At 37.9% G+C, this 18,709-nt stretch overlaps 1 protein-coding gene across 1 annotated transcript in view; it reads right to left on the bottom strand.

The window, feature by feature from the left end:
* Positions 1-18,709, bottom strand: part of LOC122477083 (fibronectin type III domain containing protein 3C1-like) — a 35,720-nt gene that overhangs the window by 4,820 nt on the left and 12,191 nt on the right. The window contains exons 4-17 of the mRNA XM_043569987.1: positions 17,135-17,408; positions 15,750-16,308; positions 14,671-14,990; positions 7,967-8,019; positions 7,526-7,637; positions 5,328-5,494; positions 4,673-4,726; positions 4,437-4,558; positions 4,178-4,352; positions 2,732-2,818; positions 2,359-2,497; positions 1,731-1,799; positions 788-906; positions 571-676 (exon numbers count right to left, since the gene is read on the bottom strand). Of these exons, the coding sequence (XP_043425922.1) occupies positions 571-676; positions 788-906; positions 1,731-1,799; positions 2,359-2,497; positions 2,732-2,818; positions 4,178-4,352; positions 4,437-4,558; positions 4,673-4,726; positions 5,328-5,494; positions 7,526-7,637; positions 7,967-8,019; positions 14,671-14,990; positions 15,750-16,308; positions 17,135-17,408 (2,356 nt within the window). The remainder of the gene's footprint in view (positions 1-570; positions 677-787; positions 907-1,730; positions 1,800-2,358; positions 2,498-2,731; positions 2,819-4,177; positions 4,353-4,436; positions 4,559-4,672; positions 4,727-5,327; positions 5,495-7,525; positions 7,638-7,966; positions 8,020-14,670; positions 14,991-15,749; positions 16,309-17,134; positions 17,409-18,709) is intronic.

Genomic DNA, 18,709 nt, shown 5'->3' with positions numbered 1-18,709 from the left:
AAAATAAATAAAAAAAGTAAGTAATGGAGATGAAAAGTACAGCATAGGGAATATATATAATCAATAATATTGACAGATGGTATTTATACTTATTGTGGTGAGCACTGATATATAGAATCTTTGAATCAATATGTTGTACACATGAAACTAATATAACATTGAATGTTAATTATACTCCAGAAATTTTTGTGATTTCAATTACAAAGAAACAGTTTTCTAAATATTCTAAATATTCAATTTTATAGTTAAAAAACCTACTTGCTCTGCTTTAGTAACATTAATTTTAATTTTTTTAATGTTTACTTTTTAGAGAGAGAACAAGTGAGTCAGGGAGGGGCAGAGAGAGAGAGAGAGAGACAAAGAATCCAAAGCAGGCTCTAGGCTCTGAGCTGTCAGCACAGATCCTGACACAGGGCCCAAACTCATGGACCCTGAGATCATGACCTGAGCTGAAGTTGGATGCTTGACTGAGCCACCCAGTTGCCCCTTAGTAACATTAATTAATTAAAATCAGGAGTTACAAAACAAGTAATTTAGGTAAAGTCATTCAAATCCTACAAGAAGACTCACCACATTTGATGTTGTTTTCTCTGGTCTTTGCCGCACCATTCAAGGGTGGAGGATGGCAAGATGCAGGAGAAAGATTAGGTGTTTGAGTAGTCAGTATATCTGAAGGCTAAGAGAGGTACAAAATACCTTATGATTATATTAAATTCAAGTTAAGTTTTTAAAACAATTTTTAAAACACAAATCCTTAATTTAAAAACTTCCCTCTCTGTTTCCTCACCTGGCTTTGACCTATAGGTGAAGTACAAAAGACTCTCAGTTTATATGTATTACCAGGTTGCAGGTGATCATATAGAAATTCCTTTGTGGTTCCATTATAGATTATCTTCCAGTAATTCGCTGAAGGGATGAAAGCAAATTTATCCAATTTATTTATAGTTAGCCTATAAATGCTATGGGCCCCATTATTATCTCATGTATATGCCAAGAAATAGGCATTTTGGAAATTAACCGTGGTCCAGTTCCTATTTACAATAGGTCCAGTTACCTATTTACAATAATTATATTCCTTATAGAACTAGACATAAAATAATAAAAGATCAGTAAGTAAACATAATTTGTCACTAAAAAATGGAGAAATATAAGTAGGTCCTGGGGTTTAGTTAATAGCATTGTACCAATGCCAATTTCCTGGTTTTGATAATTGCACTATGGTTATGTAAGAAATTAATTTTAGGAGAAGCTGAATGAAGGTTATATATGGGAATTCTCTATACTATTTTGGCAACTTCTAGGTAAGCATAAATTATTTCAAAATAAAAACTTAAAAAAAATCATGATATGGGGTGCCTGGGTGGCTCAGTCAGTTAAACATCTGACTTCAGCTCAGGTCATGATCTCCCAGTCTGTGAGTTCGAGCCCCGCATTGGTCTCTGCACTGACAGCTCAGAACCTGGAGCCTGCTTCGGATTCTGTGTCTCGCTCTCTCTCTGCCCCTTCCCTGCTCACACTCTGTCTCTCTTTCAGGAAATGAATAAACATAAAAAAACTTAAAAAAAAATCATGATGCATAGTTGTTGTGATGAGCACCCAGTGTTGTATGGAAGTATTGAATATTGTACACCTGAAACTAATATTACATTGGATGTTAACTGAGTGGAATTTAAATAAAAACTTAAAAAAAAACCTGTAATTTATCTTTGAAAAAAATCATAATGTCTTACCATCTGAATTTTCACTAACTTCTAAACTGTAACTTGAAATGTATGTACCACCATTATCTTGTGGTGGTTCTGGAAAGAGAAATAAAATTAAAATTATTCTTGAATAAACTTAAAAGTCTTTCACTGGAAATTTATAAATTAATTTTTTATGGAGAAAAAATATAAACATGACACAATAGAATATTAATATTGGACATGAAACATTTAAGGTGAGATTTTAAAGTTCTTTGGAAAAGACTAAAATACTAAGTATTTGTACCTTGAATTTGATTTTTCCAGTTTAGAGGCAAAATAATTTATAAAAATATTTTTCTTGTCAAGTTGACATTTATCATTGATGTATTGTTTTAATTGTGGCCTCTATATTAGATATACTTTTACTTGGAATAACTATAGTTGTTAAGGGCTCATAAAAATTTAATGATTTGTTCATGTGTGAATTAATGAGATAGCAATAGAGAACTCAACAGAGAACTGGAAAAACATCATTTATAACTAATTTATATGGTGAAATACTTCCTATGTAAATAATTAAGAGAATATTTTATAAAGCTGAGGGCAATTAGGGAAGATTTCTCCTCAGTAGTTAATATTAAGACAGAGTACATTTTAAATACAAAAACATTACCCCATCCAATTTTTACTCTGTGTGCATAGATCTTTCCCTTTATATATGGTTTTTTAGGGGATCCAGGCTTATCTGGACAAGTAGTGTATTTTACTTCTCCACTGGGGTTACTCCTTCCTTCCAAAGTGTAGGCAAAAATCTGTTTGAGTAAAAGAGAATACCTTGGTTGACGACTGGAAATAAATGTCTGATTTGAAAATGTGCATAATTTGCAAATAATATTATAAAGCAAGTTATTTGACTAAAAATTTCTGAGAACTAAATGCAAAATAACATTTAATTTCAACCAAAAAAGACATTTCTTTTTATCTCCAGTGATGAGTATAATTTAATATTAAAATATGATACAAATTTAGAAATTATAGCTACATACCCTAAATTTGTATGTAGTACTTCTCTGAAGATTTCTTATAGTGCATGAGAGGTCTTCTCCATTATATTTAGGTTTAAAACCCAAGCCCTGGAAATGAAAGACAATAAACTTAGGAAACAGGCAGGCCTGGGTTCAAGTTCCAACTTCAACCTATTTTCCATCTGGGTAGTCCTGAGCAAGTCCCTTAGTCTCTCTGAACCTTAGTTTCTCTTAAAAAAAAAAAAAAGGAGATACTTTAACTTTTTTTTCATTTTATTTATTTTATATAGAGAGAGTTAGTGGGGGAGAGGGGCAGAGGGAGAGAGAGAGAGAATCTCAAGCAGGCTCCACATGGAGCCGGATGCAGGGCTCAAACCCACATCATGACCTGAGCTGAAGCCAAGTTGGATGCTCAACTGACTGAGCCACCTAGGCACCCTGATACTTTCTACTTTAAAGGGCTCATTTTCTTTTTTCAGGATATAATGAGATAATGTATATGAAGGTGCTTAGCATATTAATTATACAGAACTCTTCTTAATGTTAGTCTCTTCATTTAAAATGTAAAATATACATAATATAAAATTTACAGCTGCTTTTTAACTTGACTAGCTTATTTAGTATAGACTTGAAAGTTCAGAATGCAATGAAACAGTTTGCCCACCCACATCAGGAATCCAGGGAGATGAAGAAAAGAGTTTGCCCAGGTAGAAGTATGCAGACGATCTCTGTGACCATGCAAGGTCATCTGGGATAAGCCCAAAATTGAAGAACTAACACATTTCACTGAGTATCTACTGTGTTGTTATGGGTGCTGCTGCTTTTAGCTAATTTTCAGGGAAAATCTCCCTGCGCTGGTTTGCCTAACCTTGGCTCTGCATTGGTCCCATCCAGAACACAGAGACTCAGGAATCATACAGTTTGATTGAGTAGAAATTAACTTAGTCATAGGAGAAAAAAGGAGAGGAAAACCAAGAAACAAACTCTTAACTATAGAGAATAAACTGATTGTTAGTAGACATGGATGGAACTACAGAGTATAGTGCTAAGCAAAATAACTCAGAGAAAGACAAATACCATATGATTCACTCATATGTGATATTAAGAAACAAAACAAACCAAGGGAAAAAATAAGAGACAGAGAGAGACAAAGCAAGAAACAGACTCTTAATTACAAAGAACAAACTGATGATTGCCAGAGGAGAGGTGGGTAGGAGGATGGTTTAAATAGGTGATAAGGATTAAGGAATGCACTTATTGTGATGAGTACTGGGAGTTGTATGTAAGTGTTGAGTCACTAAATTGTATACCTGAAACTAATATTTCACTGTATGTTAACTAACTGGAGTTTAAATAAAGACTTAAAAAAATAAATTAGCTTAAATCTAAGGTTTTTTAGTATAAAATGCATATAAATTGTACCTAAAACCGAAGTTGAAGATTAAAACATGTGGAAAGAAAACTTACAGATCCTTCTTCCTCCATTTCTAGTACATAAGTAAGACTGTCATTTGGGTTTGTGTTAGTTGGAGCACACCATTCTAGTGACAAATAACAGATTCCTGCTTCTTTTAGCTTAGGAGGTAAAGGTGTTGGAGGCATAGTTCCTGATGTATGGAAAACTGCTATTTCACTGAAATCACTGAAAAATAAATTAATGTGGAAAAATTATTTTCAGGTTCTTATTGAAGTGCAGACTTTTAAATATTGCAATAATTCAACGTACCTCAAGCCAAAGTTATTTTTGGCAGCTATTCTGAATGAATATTTTGTAGAAGCATTTAGTTTAAGGATTTTGTACTGTTTCATGCTACCCATATAGCAACTTTTGAAGTCTTCACCTTTGCCCTTAATCATAGACACAAAATATTAGAATATTATAAAATGTTGCAAATATAAAAATTTACCATAACATTAATAACCATTTATAAAGAAGTGCTTTTCCAAAATAAAACAGTTTACCTCATCCCATTCCAAAAGGAAGCCATTTATTTTGGAACCATTATCATTGGAACCCTAAATATATCAAAAAGATAAAATTATGATGGGATGTTTTTACACAGTAGATATATATATATATATATATATATATACACATACACACACTATATAATTAAGCGACTGAAATTACTGTAAAATTAAACTTGCTTACATTTTGTTTTTAAAACAATCCTGATTTTAAAGTTAAAATGCACTTTTTTTTACAGTCTATAAGGCATGCTCAAATTCTAGGTCTTGTGTTTTCCAAGTTTTATGTGACAAAGGAAGTTAGTATTTAAATAAGTTAAGAGGTAGATTTATTGGTAACTACAATTATAAGTAAGTTTAGGTTGTAGTGGAGCTCCATTGGCGCAATTGGTTAGCATGCAGTACTTATAAATAAATTTAGTTGTAGAAATTGACACTTCAACTTTTACTAATTGAAATTCCGGTTGACATTTCTCAATTTACTTGATGCTTGATATAGATTGGAGAGAAAGATGATTATGGAAAAGGGAAAGTGCTAGGGAAATAGATCAGGTGGGGCATGCATAATTTCATATTTAAAATTCAGGACAAAGTAGAAAGAATGTTTTTAAATAAAAAGTGGAGGAGACTTTGGCGGTAGAATACTTACTTTCCACTGTAAATTCAGGCTGCTCTTGGATCGGTTAATTAGTTTGGGTGCAGGTGGAGGGTCTGGTTCACAACCTGGAGTTGTGAAGCTAACCAGTTCAGACACAGTTCTGTGTGCTGAGCCTCTTATGGTTGTGATTCTAAAAATGTAATGATAGTTGTTGTAAGCTTTCAGATATTTATCCTAACATGTACTAAATTGGGTACTTCAGTTTCCATATATACCTTAGGAGATAAAACATTTTCGAATAGAGCAAACTTGGATTGTTACAGATAATGGTTCCCAAATCGCCCTCTCACCAGTTCTAAGTGACAAAAAGTAAACTAATGTTGGATTTTTGGGGGGCTGTTCTGAAGCTTGAAGGAAAGGCCATGCTCCTGGCAGTAGCAAGCCTGACTGCAGAAATCATAAGTAGTAAATTGATACAGACTGGGGAGTCTTCCTGGCTACAGGGTGGGTGGAGATTGTGTAGGATGGAGTTCTTACCTTACAAAATAGGCCATGGATGGTTGTAGATCAAGTAGAGTAAATGTAACTCCATCACCACTGTGAACATAATCTTTGTTTATAAATGATCTCACACATATTTAATAGCTGATTAAGTCGTAATCTTATATATTCAAGTGATAAACAAAGAAGCACAATTTTTCTTGAAGTTTAGATAAATTTAGCCCATTTTATATGAATGCAAAAAAGTGATACTAATACTTCAAATTTTTCATTTGCATGCTAAATTAATATGGCTTTAAGAAATGAAATTTTATAATTTTACCACTACAACTTCTTCACACTGTAATAATACGGATTTATCTTTAATTAGCTTATTTTAAATAGTGCTGATATGAAAAGCCTCAAGGACACTGTGCATTGTGCAATTTATTCATTCAGTTACACAGGGAAATCTTTCTGGGGAGGGCATCTGTTTGCTATAGTGGATAAAGTGGCTGTGCTTTCACACCCATGTCTTTCTGAAACAGTCATAAGTACGTAGGTGTACTCTACCAACTCAAAGAGTTCCTTCAGGCTCTAACCCCAGAAGTAGCCTCCAAAAAGTGCTAAAAGATTATTATTTTTAAGCAAAGACTTATACTTCTAAGCAAAGGCCACTCAAGGTTGTAGGGCGATTAGAGTATTTTTATAAAAAACAGACTTTTATGAAATACATAACACCGAAAAAGACCACCATGTAACCTTATGCAAAACTTAATTTCATAAATAGCTTTTAATCACATTTTACATCTTCCCATCCCTCTACCCAATGTAGAAGACTGTGTATTATAGTTCTTAAATTTAAAATTTCCACCTGCTAATTATAAAGGAAGTAAAACTTTTCATTATAACTAATTACACTTAAATTTTCACTTTGAGTCTCTGTGTAAAGATGACAAATTTTAGCAAATTAAGTTTAAGATGTGTTATGATTTTTAAAGTGCTGTACAGACAGCTCCAGATCTCTGACATATCTTGCATAATTGTTTGGTGGGCGAGATAATTTCTCCTTCTTCCTCACTTGTGATTTCCTTTCTACTGTGTCTCTCAGTTTGTTCTTTTTCAGACTGCATGTCCTGATTCAGTTGAGAAGCTGTTAAGAGTGGTTGGGTATAATTTTGCTGTGTCCTCCACTCTATCCTCCCTAGTCCTGGTTCTATCTTCTAGGCACATTCCTAAGCTCATACTGCTACTGTCATAGCTCCACCTTATAACTAGCTTCTGTAATGAATATTTGAAAAAAGCCTAAGTCATAAATCCCATTGCAGTGCAAATACCTCATTTGTGTCGCCAAAGGCCAACCATAAAGTGACTTTTTTTTTCCTAAAATGACCTAAGTGAAAAAACAGAAGGGAGAATTGGAGGGAACATTTTCTTCCTGGACTATAAACTTGTTAAATAGGAAAGTTGTAAACTGAAGAGAATTGACCAGTTGATATTTAAGGTCCTTCTCAGCACTAACATGCTTACAATTCATTGAATTTCATGGATTTTGACCTGGCAACCTCCCACCACGTGTAAAACTATTTTAGTAGAAAATTGCTTTTAAAGCTTGGGAAAATTTTCAGATAAAATCTTTAGAACTCAGTCTAGGTATAAACTGAGGTCTATACATTTACATAGACTATTTGAATTTAATTATGAGAAATGAGAGATGATTAAAAAGAAAGAGACTTACATATATAGATTTTTATAGTTTCCATTTTTACCACTGTTAGATATTGCCAGTTCAAATGTCACAGGAGATTTGGTGTGATTACACTTCTTAGAACCATGTAGTTTCCATGAAATAACAGCAGATCTTGTTTGAATATCAGAAACCTAAAATAAATAACAAAAATTCAAGTGGGACATTTAAAAAATATAACCTGTAACTTATGATATAATCTTTCCTTACATCTTTTTGATGCTAAGAATATTGTTCTCCTCATATTAGGTGCTTAAATACTGTGATTAAACAATGCCATTAATATTATCTTTAATAAGGCCATTCTGAATCTTTATGTATAGCTAAAGGAGATTATGAAATTTTAACGAGGTCAAGGCTTCAAATTAACACTTTACTAGAGAAAAATATCAGTGAACTTGCACATTTTAGAGTGAAAAGGTAAATTAAAAGGAATGCTTAAATTTTCAGTTTAGTTACTTACTATAGGTTTCTCAATGCTGAAACAGCATGACTTTCCACCTTCTGTTATGCATTCTAAAAGAAAAAACCCCAAAATAAAATATTACATTGGCAAAAACAAGAGAAAGAAGTTAGATATCTATCATCCAACTACAAATACATCATCACCAGGGGAACTACTAAACACCTAGTAGCAATTTACATTAAAGTTTTAAAAGAAGAGAGCAGTGTAAAGTGTATATATATTTTTTTATGTTTTTAATTTTTTTTAATTTTTTATTATTTATTTTTTTATATATGAAATTTATTGTCAAATTGGTTTCCATACAACACCCAGTGCTCATCCCACAAGGTGCCCTCCTCAATACCCATCACCCACCCTCTCCTCCCTCCCACCCCCCATCAACCCTCAGTTTGTTCTCAGTTTTTAACAGTCTCTTATGCTTTGGCTCTCTCCCACTCTAACCTCTTTTTTTTCTTTTTTTTCCTTCCCCTCCGCCATGGGTTCCTGTTCAGTTTCTCAGGATCCACATATGAGTGAAACCATATGGTATCTGTCTTTCTCTGTATGGCTTATTTCACTTAGCATCACACGCTCCAGTTCCATCCACGTTGCTACAAAAGGCCATATTTCATTTTTTCTCATTGCCACGTAGTACTCCATTGTGTATATAAACCACCATTTCTTTATCCATTCATCAGTTGATGGACATTTAGGCTCTTTCCATAATTTGGCTATTGTTGAGAGTGCTGCTATGAACATTGGGGTACAAGTGGCCCTATGCATCAGTACTCCTGTATCCCTTGGATAAATTCCTAGCAGTGCTATTGCTGGGTCATAGGGTAGGTCTATTTTTAATTTTCTGAGGAACCTCCACACTGCTTTCCAGAGCGGCTGCACCAGTTTGCATTCCCACCAACAGTGCAAGAGGGTTCCCGTTTCTCCACATCCTCTCCAGCATCTATAGTCTCCTGATTTGTTCATTTTGGCCACTCTGACTGGCGCGAGGTGATACCTGAGTGTGGTTTTGATTTGTATTTCCCTGATAAGGAGCGACGCTGAACATCTTTTCATGTGCCTGTTGGCCATCCGGATGTCTTCTTTAGAGAAGTGTCTATTCATGTTTTCTGCCCATTTCTTCACTGGGTTATTTGTTTTCCGGGTGTGGAGTTTGGCGAGCTCTTTATAGATTTTGGAGACTAGCCCTTTGTCCGATATGTCATTTGCAAATATCTTTTCCCATTCCGTTGGTTGCCTTTTAGTTTTGTTGGTTGTTTCCTCTGCTGTGCAGAAGCCTTTTATCTTCATGAGGTCCCAGTAGTTCGTTTTTGCTTTTAATTCCCTTGCCTTTGGGGATGTGTCGAGTAAGAGATTGCTACGGCTGAGGTCAGAGAGGTCTTTTCCTGCTTTCTCCTCTAAGGTTTTGATGGTTTGCTGTCTCACATTCAGGTCCTTTATCCATTTTGAGTTTATTTTTGTGAATGGTGTGAGAAAGTGGTCTAGTTTCAACCTTCTGCATGTTGCTGTCCAGTTCTCCCAGCACCATTTGTTAAAGAGACTGTCTTTTTTCCATTGGATGTTCTTTCCTGCTTTGTCAAAGATGAGTTGGCCATACGTTTGTGGGTCTAGTTCTGGGGTTTCTATTCTATTCCATTGGTCTATGTGTCTGTTTTGGTGCCAATACCATGCTGTCTTGATGATGACAGCTTTGTAGTAGAGGCTAAAGTCTGGGATTGTGATGCCTCCTGCTTTGGTCTTCTTCTTCAAAATTCCTTTGGCTATTCGGGGCCTTTTGTGGTTCCATATGAATTTTAGGATGGCTTGTTCTAGTTTCGAGAAGAATGCTGGTGCAATTTTGATTGGGATTGCATTGAATGTGTAGATAGCTTTGGGTAGTATTGACATTTTGACAATATTTATTCTTCCAATCCATGAGCAGGGAATGCCTTTCCATTTCTTTAAATCTTCTTCAATTACCTTCATAAGCTTTCTATAGTTTTCAGCATACAGATCCTTTACATCTTTGGTTAGATTTATTCCTAGGTATTTTATGCTTCATGGTGCAATTGTGAATGGGATCAGTTTTTTTATTTGTCTTTCTGTTGCTTCATTGTTAGTGTATAAGAATGCAACTGATTTCTGTACATTGATTTTGTATCCTGCAACTTTGCTGAATTCCTGTATCAGTTCTAGCAGACTTTTGGTGGAGTCTATCGGATTTTCCATGTATAATATCATGTCATCTGCAAAAAGCGAAAGCTTGATTTCATCTTTGCCAATTTGGATGCCTTTGATTTCCTTTTGTTGTCTGATTGCTGATGCTAGAACTTCCAGCACTATGTTAAACAACAGCGGTGAGAGTGGACATCTCTGTCGTGTTCCTGGTCTCAGGGAAAAAGCTCTCAGTTTTCCCCCGTTGAGGATGATGTTAGCTGTGGGCTTTTCATAAATGGCTTTTATGATCTTTAAGTATGTTCCTTCTATCCCGACTTTCTCAAGGGTTTTTATTAAGAAAGGGTGCTGGATTTTGTCAAAGGCCTTTTCTGCATCGATTGACAGGATCATGTGGTTCTTCTCTTTTTTTTTGTTAATGTGATGTATCACGTTGATTGATTTGCGAATGTGGAACCAGCCCTGCATCCCAGGAATGAATCCCACTTGATCATGGTGAATAATTCTTTTTATATGCCGTTGAATTCGATTTGCTAGTATCTTATTGAGAATTTTTGCATCCATATTCATCAGGGATATTGGCCTGTAGTTCTCTTTTTTGACTGGGTCTCTGTCTGGTTTAGGAATCAAAGTAATACTGGCTTCATAGAATGAGTCTGGAAGTTTTCCTTCCCTTTCTATTTCTTGGAATAGCTTGAGAAGGATAGGTATTATCTCTCCTTTAAACGTCTGGTAGAACTCCCCTGGGAAGTCATCTGGTCCTGGACTCTTATTTGTTGGGAGATTTTTGATAACCGATTCAATTTCTTCGCTGGTTATGGGTCTGTTCAGGCTTTCTATTTCCTCCTGATTGAGTTTTGGAAGAGTGTGGGTGTTCAGGAATTTGTCCATTTCTTCCAGGTTGTCCAATTTGTTGGCATATAATTTTTCATAGTATTCCCTGATAATTGTTTGTATCTCTGAGGGATTGGTTGTAATAATTCCATTTTCATTCATGATTTTATCTATTTGGGTCATCTCCCTTTTCTTTTTGAGAAGCCTGGCTAGAGGTTTTTCAATTTTGTTTACTTTTTCAAAAAACCAACTCTTGGTTTCGTTGATCTGCTCTACAGTTTTTTTAGATTCTATATTGTTTATTTCTGCTCTGATCTTTATTATTTCTCTTCTGCTGCTGGGTTTAGGCTGCCTTTGCTGTTCTGCTTCTAGTTCCTTTAGGTGTGCTGTTAGATTTTGTATTTGGGATTTTTCTTGTTTCTTGAGATAGGCCTGGATTGCAATGTATTTTCCTCTCAGGACTGCCTTCGCTGCGTCCCAAAGCGTTTGGATTGTTGTATTTTCATTTTCGTTTGTTTCCATATATTTTTTAATTTCTTCTCTAATTGCCTGGTTGACCCACTCATTCGTTAATAGGGTGTTCTTTAAGCTCCATGCTTTTGGAGGTTTTCCAGACTTTTTCCTGTGGTTGATTTCAAGCTTCATAGCATTGTGGTCTGAAAGTATGCATGGTATAATTTCAATTCTTGTAAACTTATGAAGGGCTGTTGTGTGACCCAGTATATGATCTATCTTGGAGAATGTCCCATGTGCTCTCGAGAAGAAAGTATATCCTGTTGTTTTGGGATGCAGAGTTCTAAATATATCTGTCAAGTCCATCTGATCCAATGTCTCATTCAGGGTCCTTGTTTCTTTATTGACCGTGTGTCCAGATGATCTAGCCATTTCTGTAAGTGGGGTGTTAAAGTCCCCTGCAATGACCACATTCTTATCGATAAGGTTGCTTATGTTTATGAGTAATTGTTTTATATATTCGGGGGCTCCGGTATTCGGCGCATAGACATTTATAATTGTTAGCTCTTCCTGGTGGATAGACCCTGTAACTATTATATAATGCCCTTCTTCATGTCTTGTTACAGCCTTTAATTTAAAGTCTAGTTTGTCTGATATAAGTATGGCTACTCCAGCTTTCGTTTGGCTTCCAGTAGCATGATAAATAGTTCTCCATCCCCTCACTCTCAATCTAAAGGTGTCCTCAGGTCTAAAATGAGTCTCTTGTAGACAGCAAATAGATGGGTCCTGTTTTTTTATCCATTCTGATACCCTATGTCTTTTGGTTGGCACATTTAATCCATTTACATTCAGTGTTATTATAGAAAGATACGGGTTTAGAGTCATTGTGATGTCTGTATGTTTTATGCTTATAGTGATGTCCCTGGTACTTTGTCTCACAGGGTCCCCCTTAGGATCTCTTGTAGGGCTGGTTTAGTGGTGACAAATTCCTTCAGTTTTTGTTTGTTTGGGAAGACCTTTATCTCTCCTTCTATTCTAAATGACAGACTTGCTGGATAAAGGATTCTCGGCTGCATATTTTTTCTGTCTAGCACCCTGAAAATCTCGTGCCACTTCTTTCTGGCCCTCCAAGTTTCAAAAGAGAGATCAGTCACGAGTCTTATAGGTCTCCCTTTATATGTGAGGGCACGTTTACCCCTTGCTGCCTTCAGAATTTTCTCTTTATCCTTGTATTTTGCCAGTTTCACTATGATATGTCATGCAGAAGATCGATTCAAGTTACGTCTGAAGGGAGTTCTCTGTGCCTCTTGGATTTCAATGCCTTTTTCCTCCCCCAGTTCAGGTAGTTCTCAGCTATGATTTCTTCAAGTACCCCTTCAGCACCTTTCCCTCTCTCTTCGTCCTCTGGGATACCAATTATGCATATATTATTTCTTTTTTTTTTCTTTTTTTTTTTTTTTCAACGTTTATTTATTTTTGGGACAGAGAGAGACAGAGCATGAACGGGGGAGGGGCAGAGAGAGAGGGAGACACAGAATCGGAAACAGGCTCCAGGCTCTGAGCCATCAGCCCAGAGCCCGACGCAGGGCTCGAACTCCCGGACCGCGAGATCGTGACCTGGCTGAAGTCGGACGCTTAACCGACTGCGCCACCCAGGCGCCCCAATATATTATTTCTTTTTAGTGTATCACTTAGTTCTCTAATTTTCCCCTCATACTCCTGGATTTTTTTATCTCTCTTTTTCTCAGCTTCCTCTTTTTCCATAACTTTATCTTCCAGTTCACCTATTCTCTCCTCTCCCTCTTCAATCCGAGCCGTCGTGGTCTCCATTTTGTTTTGCATTTCGTTTAAAGCATTTTTCAGCTCCTCGTGCCTGTTCCTTAGTCCCTTGATCTCTGTAGCAAGAGATTCTCTGCTGTCCTCTATACTGTTTTCAAGCCCAGCAATTAATTTTATGACTATTATTCTAAATTCACTTTCTGTTATATTATTTACATCCTTTTTGATCAGCTCATTAGCTGTTGTTATTTCCTGGGGATTCTTCTAAGGGGAATTCTTCCGCTTGGTCATTTTGGATAGTCCCTGGCGTGGTGAGGACCTGCAGGGCACTTCTCCTGTGCTGTGGTGTATAACTGTAGTTGGTGGGCGGAGCCGCAGTCAGACCTGATGTCTGCCCCCAGCCCACCGCTGGGGCCACAGTCAGACTGGTGTGTGCCTTCTCTTCCCCTCTCCTAGGGGCGGGATTCACTATGGGGTGGTGTGGCCCGTCTGGGCTACTTGCACACTGCCAGGCTTGTGATGCTGGGGATCTGGCCTATTAGCTGGGGTGGGTAGGCAAGGTGCATGGGGGCAGGAGGGGCAGGCTTAGCTCGCTTCTCCTTAGGTGATCCACTTCAGGAGGGGCCCTGTGGCAGCGGGAGGGAGTCAGATCCGCTGCCAGAGGTTTGGCTCCGCAGAAGCGCAGAGTTGGGTGTTTGCGTGGAGGGAGCAAGTTCCCTGGCAGGAACTGGTTCTCTTTGGGATTTGGGTTGGGGGATGGGCGGGGGAGATGGCGCTGGCGAGCGCCTTTGTTCCCCACCAAACTGAGCTCTGTCGTCCGGGGGCTCAGCAGCTCTCCCTCCCTTTGTCCTCCAGCCTTCCCACTTTCCGAGCAGAGCTGTTAACTTATGACCTCCCAGACGCTAAGTCGCGCTTGCTGTCAGAACACAGTCCGTCAGGACCCTCCGCTTTTGCAAGCCAGACTCAGGGGCTCTGCTTGGCCGGTGAGCCGCCCCTCTGCCCCGGCTCCCTCTTGCCAGTCCGTGGAGCGCGCACCGCCTCGCCGCCCTTCCTACCCTCTTCCGTGGGCCTCTCGTCTGCGCTTGGCTCCAGCGACTCCGTTCTGCTAATCCTCTCGTGGTTTTCTGGGTTATTTCAAGTGTATATTATTAAACAAACTCCAACAAAAGACAGAGTTTCCAATTTAAATGAAATAATGTGAATTACAACTATAAAATAATCTGCAATGTTTCACTGGAAGGAAACTAGAAAAAAATTATGTGGTGTGCATATAAGATACATGACACATTTTGCATGAGGATAGTCATTTCTCCATGATTTAAAAAGGAATCTCAACTGTGGTTTCATTAAGAATTTAGATTTAGGGATACAAAGAAGACAAGAGGAAATGAAAATAGAGAATGGCACCTAAATATTTAAGATGTGTTGAGATTCCTAAACATTAGGATGTTTATTCATTGGCAACAAAACCAAACTCTTGACCTTGCCTTTTTCTGTAGCATTTGATGATGCTTTGTTTTGTTTTCCACCTGGTTTCTGCTTGATGTCTCTACTTCTTGTAGCACTCCATTTCTTTCCATGGCTAGTCTCAACATGAGCACTGACAGTGTTGGAATTGCTGGCAGCACTGGAAGCAGTGAGATCACTGTCAATGGCCAAAGTGCTGGGAGCACTTTCAGAGATGGGAGTGCTGGGAACACTTTTAGAGATGGGAGTGCTGGGAGCACTTTCAGAGATGGGAGTGTTAGAAGCATGGCCAGAAATGGAAGGGCTTGGAGTGCTGTCAATAGGTGATGGTTTGGGAGTGCTGTCAGAAGTGGAAGGCGTGGGCCAGTCAGAGTGGCCAAAATGAACAAATCAGGAGACTATAGATGCTGGAGAGGATGTGGAGAAACGGGAACCCTCTTGCACTGTTGGTGGGAATGCAAATTGGTGCAGCCGCTCTGGAAAGCAGTGTGGAGGTTCCTCAGAAAATTAAAAATGGACCTACCCTATGACCCAGCAATAGCACTGCTAGGAATTTATCCAAGGGATACAGGAGCACGGATGCATAGGGCCACTTGTACCCCAGTGTTCATAGCAGCACTCTCAACAATAGCCAAATTATGGAAAGAGCCTAAATGTCCATCAACTGATGAATGGATCAAGAAATGGTGGTTTATATACACAATGGAATATTACGTGGCAATGAGAAAAAATGAAATATGGCCTTTTGTAGCAACGTGGATGGAACTGGAGAGTGTGATGCTAAGTGAAATAAGCCATACAGAGAAAGACAGATACCATATGGTTTCACTCTTATGTGGATCCTGAGAAACTGAACAGGAACCCATGGGGAAGGGGAAGGAAAAAAAAAAAAGAGGTTAGAATGGGAGAGAGCCAAAGCATAAGAGACTGTTAAAAACTGAGAACAAACTGAGGGTTGATGGGGGGTGGGAGGGAGGAGAGGGTGGGTGATGGGTATTGAGGAGGGCACCTTTTGGGATGAGCACTGGGTGTTGTATGGAAACCAATTTGTCAATAAATTTCATAAAAAAAAAAATTAAAAAAAAAAGAAGTGGAAGGCGTGGGGACATAATTAGTGCTGGAAGGGTTTGGAACACTATCAATTGTGGAAGGAAGAGCACTGTCTGTAGTGGGAGTACTAGGCACATGGTCAGTGGAAGAATTGCTAGGAGTATTATCAGCAATGTTAGTGCTTTGAGGGTTGTCAACATTGTAAGTACTGAGAGTATTGTCAGCAGTGTAAATGTTCTGAGCATTGTTTACAGTGTACATACTTGGGCCATTGTCCACAGTGAAAGTGCTTGAAGTGTTGTCTACAGTGTAGGCACTTGATGTATTATCAACAGTGTAGGTTTGTGTAGTATTTTCCACAGTGTAGGTGCTTAAGGTATTGTCAACAGTGTAGGTACTTGGAGCATAGTCCACAGTGTAAGTGCTTGGAGTAGGAGGAATACTAGAGAAATCATTGGTTTTGTTCACAAGCAAAGAGGTGTTGTTAACCATATAGCTATTGTGTACGCCACCTTTACATTCTCCCAGATTTTTCTTCATATGTTCTTCCATTTTAGCAGCCCTTTCATCAAACTGGTTATAATTTGCTCTTCCATGGGAATAAGTTTCTAAAAGAGACAATGGACTACTGTTTAATAATTATAATAATTACCTATCTCAGGGTCTTTTTAATATATTACTCAAACCAGCAAAAAAACACTGATAAGCTATGTTTAGCTTTTCAAATTTTCCCTATTTTCCTGTAATACAGATATTAGGTATGTGTGTGTGTGTGTTTCTATAATGTTTTGATATGTATAGAAAGAAAAACATGAGCTGGGGCGCCTGGGTGGCGCAGTCGGTTAAGCGTCCGACTTCAGCCAGGTCACGATCTCGCGGTCCGGGAGTTTGAGCCCCGCGTCGGGCTCTGGGCTGATGGCTCAGAGCCTGGAGCCTGTTTCCGATTCTGTGTCTCCCTCTCTCTCTGCCCCTCCCCTGTTCATGCTCTGTCTCTCTCTGTCCCAAAAATAAAATAAAAAACGTTGAAAAAAAATTAAAAAAAAAAAAAAACATGAGCAAATACAGATAGTGTTTTCCCAGGGAATGTCTCCACTTCCAAATTTTAAGGTTCTAAGATGATTGTAATGTTGACCCTTCAGTGTCTTTTATATTCCCACTGCATGAAATTAATAATCAAAACATTCTTTTATAAATTTCTGGTATGATTATATTGACCCAATTAGTAAAAATAAATATCATAAATCACGTGTTATATCAAAGTACAAAAAATTTATAGAAAATTATGTTTATCAGCATTTTATCTAAGATAGAAACCAGTACTTATTTTTATTAATCTAATATACATGCATAAATGCAATCATTCCCAAAACTTTCCCAAAGCTGTTAATTTTAACAAACTCAAAATATTTCCTGTTTAAGAAAATTATATACTACCTTGTTGCTCGTGGTATATAAGTGTTGCTGGTGGTGGTAGCGGTGGTGGTGGCAGCGGTGGTGGTGGCAGCTGCTGTGGCATAGGCTCTTGGATGTAAGGTGGTGGAAACTCCCCTTGAGCTGGGGGATGCATAAGTTGAGCACCTTGTGGATATATAGGAGAGGATGGTGTAATGAAGTGTGGTACTTGTTGTATAGGAGCAGGCATGGTTGTGTGATAGTCAATTGTCTGAGGCACAATGATAATTTTGCGAATGCCATTTTCTTCCACCACCTAAGTTGGAAGACAGAACCATATAAACATATTGGAATTAACAAAAGTCGGCATTTTTCTACTGTTAGATTTATATCCTGTGCTCTTAATTTAGAAAACCTAAGGGATCAAAAAGTAATAATGAAGTGAAACTATATCAAGCAGAAGATAATTCTTTCCTGTCTCCACAACCATAGCTTTCAAAAAGGTAATTTATTTTTATTTTTTTTTATTTTTATTTATTTATTTATTTTTTATTTTTTTTTCTTTTTGTCATTGGTTTACTTCATTTAGCATAATATCCTTTTTTTTTAATATATGAAATTTATTGACAAATTGGTTTCCATACAACACCCAGTGCTCATCCCAAAAGGTGCCCTCCTCAATACCCATCACCCACCCTCTCCTCCCTCCCACCCCCCATCAACCCTCAGTTTGTTCTCAGTTTTTAAGAGTCTCTTATGCTTTGGCTCTCTCCCACTCTAACCTCTTTTTTTTTTTCCTTCCCCTCCCCCATGGGTTCCTGTTCAGTTTCTCAGGATCCACATAAGAGTGAAACCATATGGTATCTGTCTTTCTCTGTATGGCTTATTTCACTTAGCATCACACGCTCCAGTTCCATCCACGTTGCCACAAAAGGCCATATTTCATTTTTTCTCATTGCCACGTAGTACTCCATTGTGTATATAAACCACCATTTCTTGATCCATTCATCAGTTGATGGACATTTAGGCTCTTTCCATAATTTGGCTATTGTTGAGAGTGCTGCTATGAACATTGGGGTACAAGTGGCCCTATGCATCAGTGCTCCTGTATCCCTTGGATAAATTCCTAGCAGTGCTATTGCTGGGTCATAGGGTAGGTCCATTTTTAATTTTCTGAGGAACCTCCACACTGCTTTCCAGAGCGGCTGCACCAATTTGCATTCCCACCAACAGTGCAAGAGGGTTCCCGTTTCTCCACATCCTCTCCAGCATCTATAGTCTCCTGATTTGTTCATTTTGGCCACTCTGACTGGCGTGAGGTGATACCTGAGTGTGGTTTTGATTTGTATTTCCCTGATAAGGAGCGACGCTGAACATCTTTTCATGTGCCTGTTGGCCATCCGGATGTCTTCTTTAGAGAAGTGTCTATTCATGTTTTCTGCCCATTTCTTCACTGGGTTGTTTTTCGGGTGTGGAGTTTGGTGAGCTCTTTATAGATTTTGGAGACTAGCCCTTTGTCCGATATGTCATTTGCGAATATCTTTTCCCATTCCGTTGGTTGCCTTTTAGTTTTGTTGGTTGTTTCCTTTGCTGTGCAGAAGCCTTTTATCTTCATGA

Source organism: Prionailurus bengalensis, chromosome X (genome assembly GCF_016509475.1).
Source record: "Prionailurus bengalensis isolate Pbe53 chromosome X, Fcat_Pben_1.1_paternal_pri, whole genome shotgun sequence".
In the NCBI taxonomy this organism is placed as follows: Eukaryota; Metazoa; Chordata; class Mammalia; order Carnivora; family Felidae; genus Prionailurus; species Prionailurus bengalensis.
This window is presented reverse-complemented; position numbering and strand designations above follow the sequence as displayed.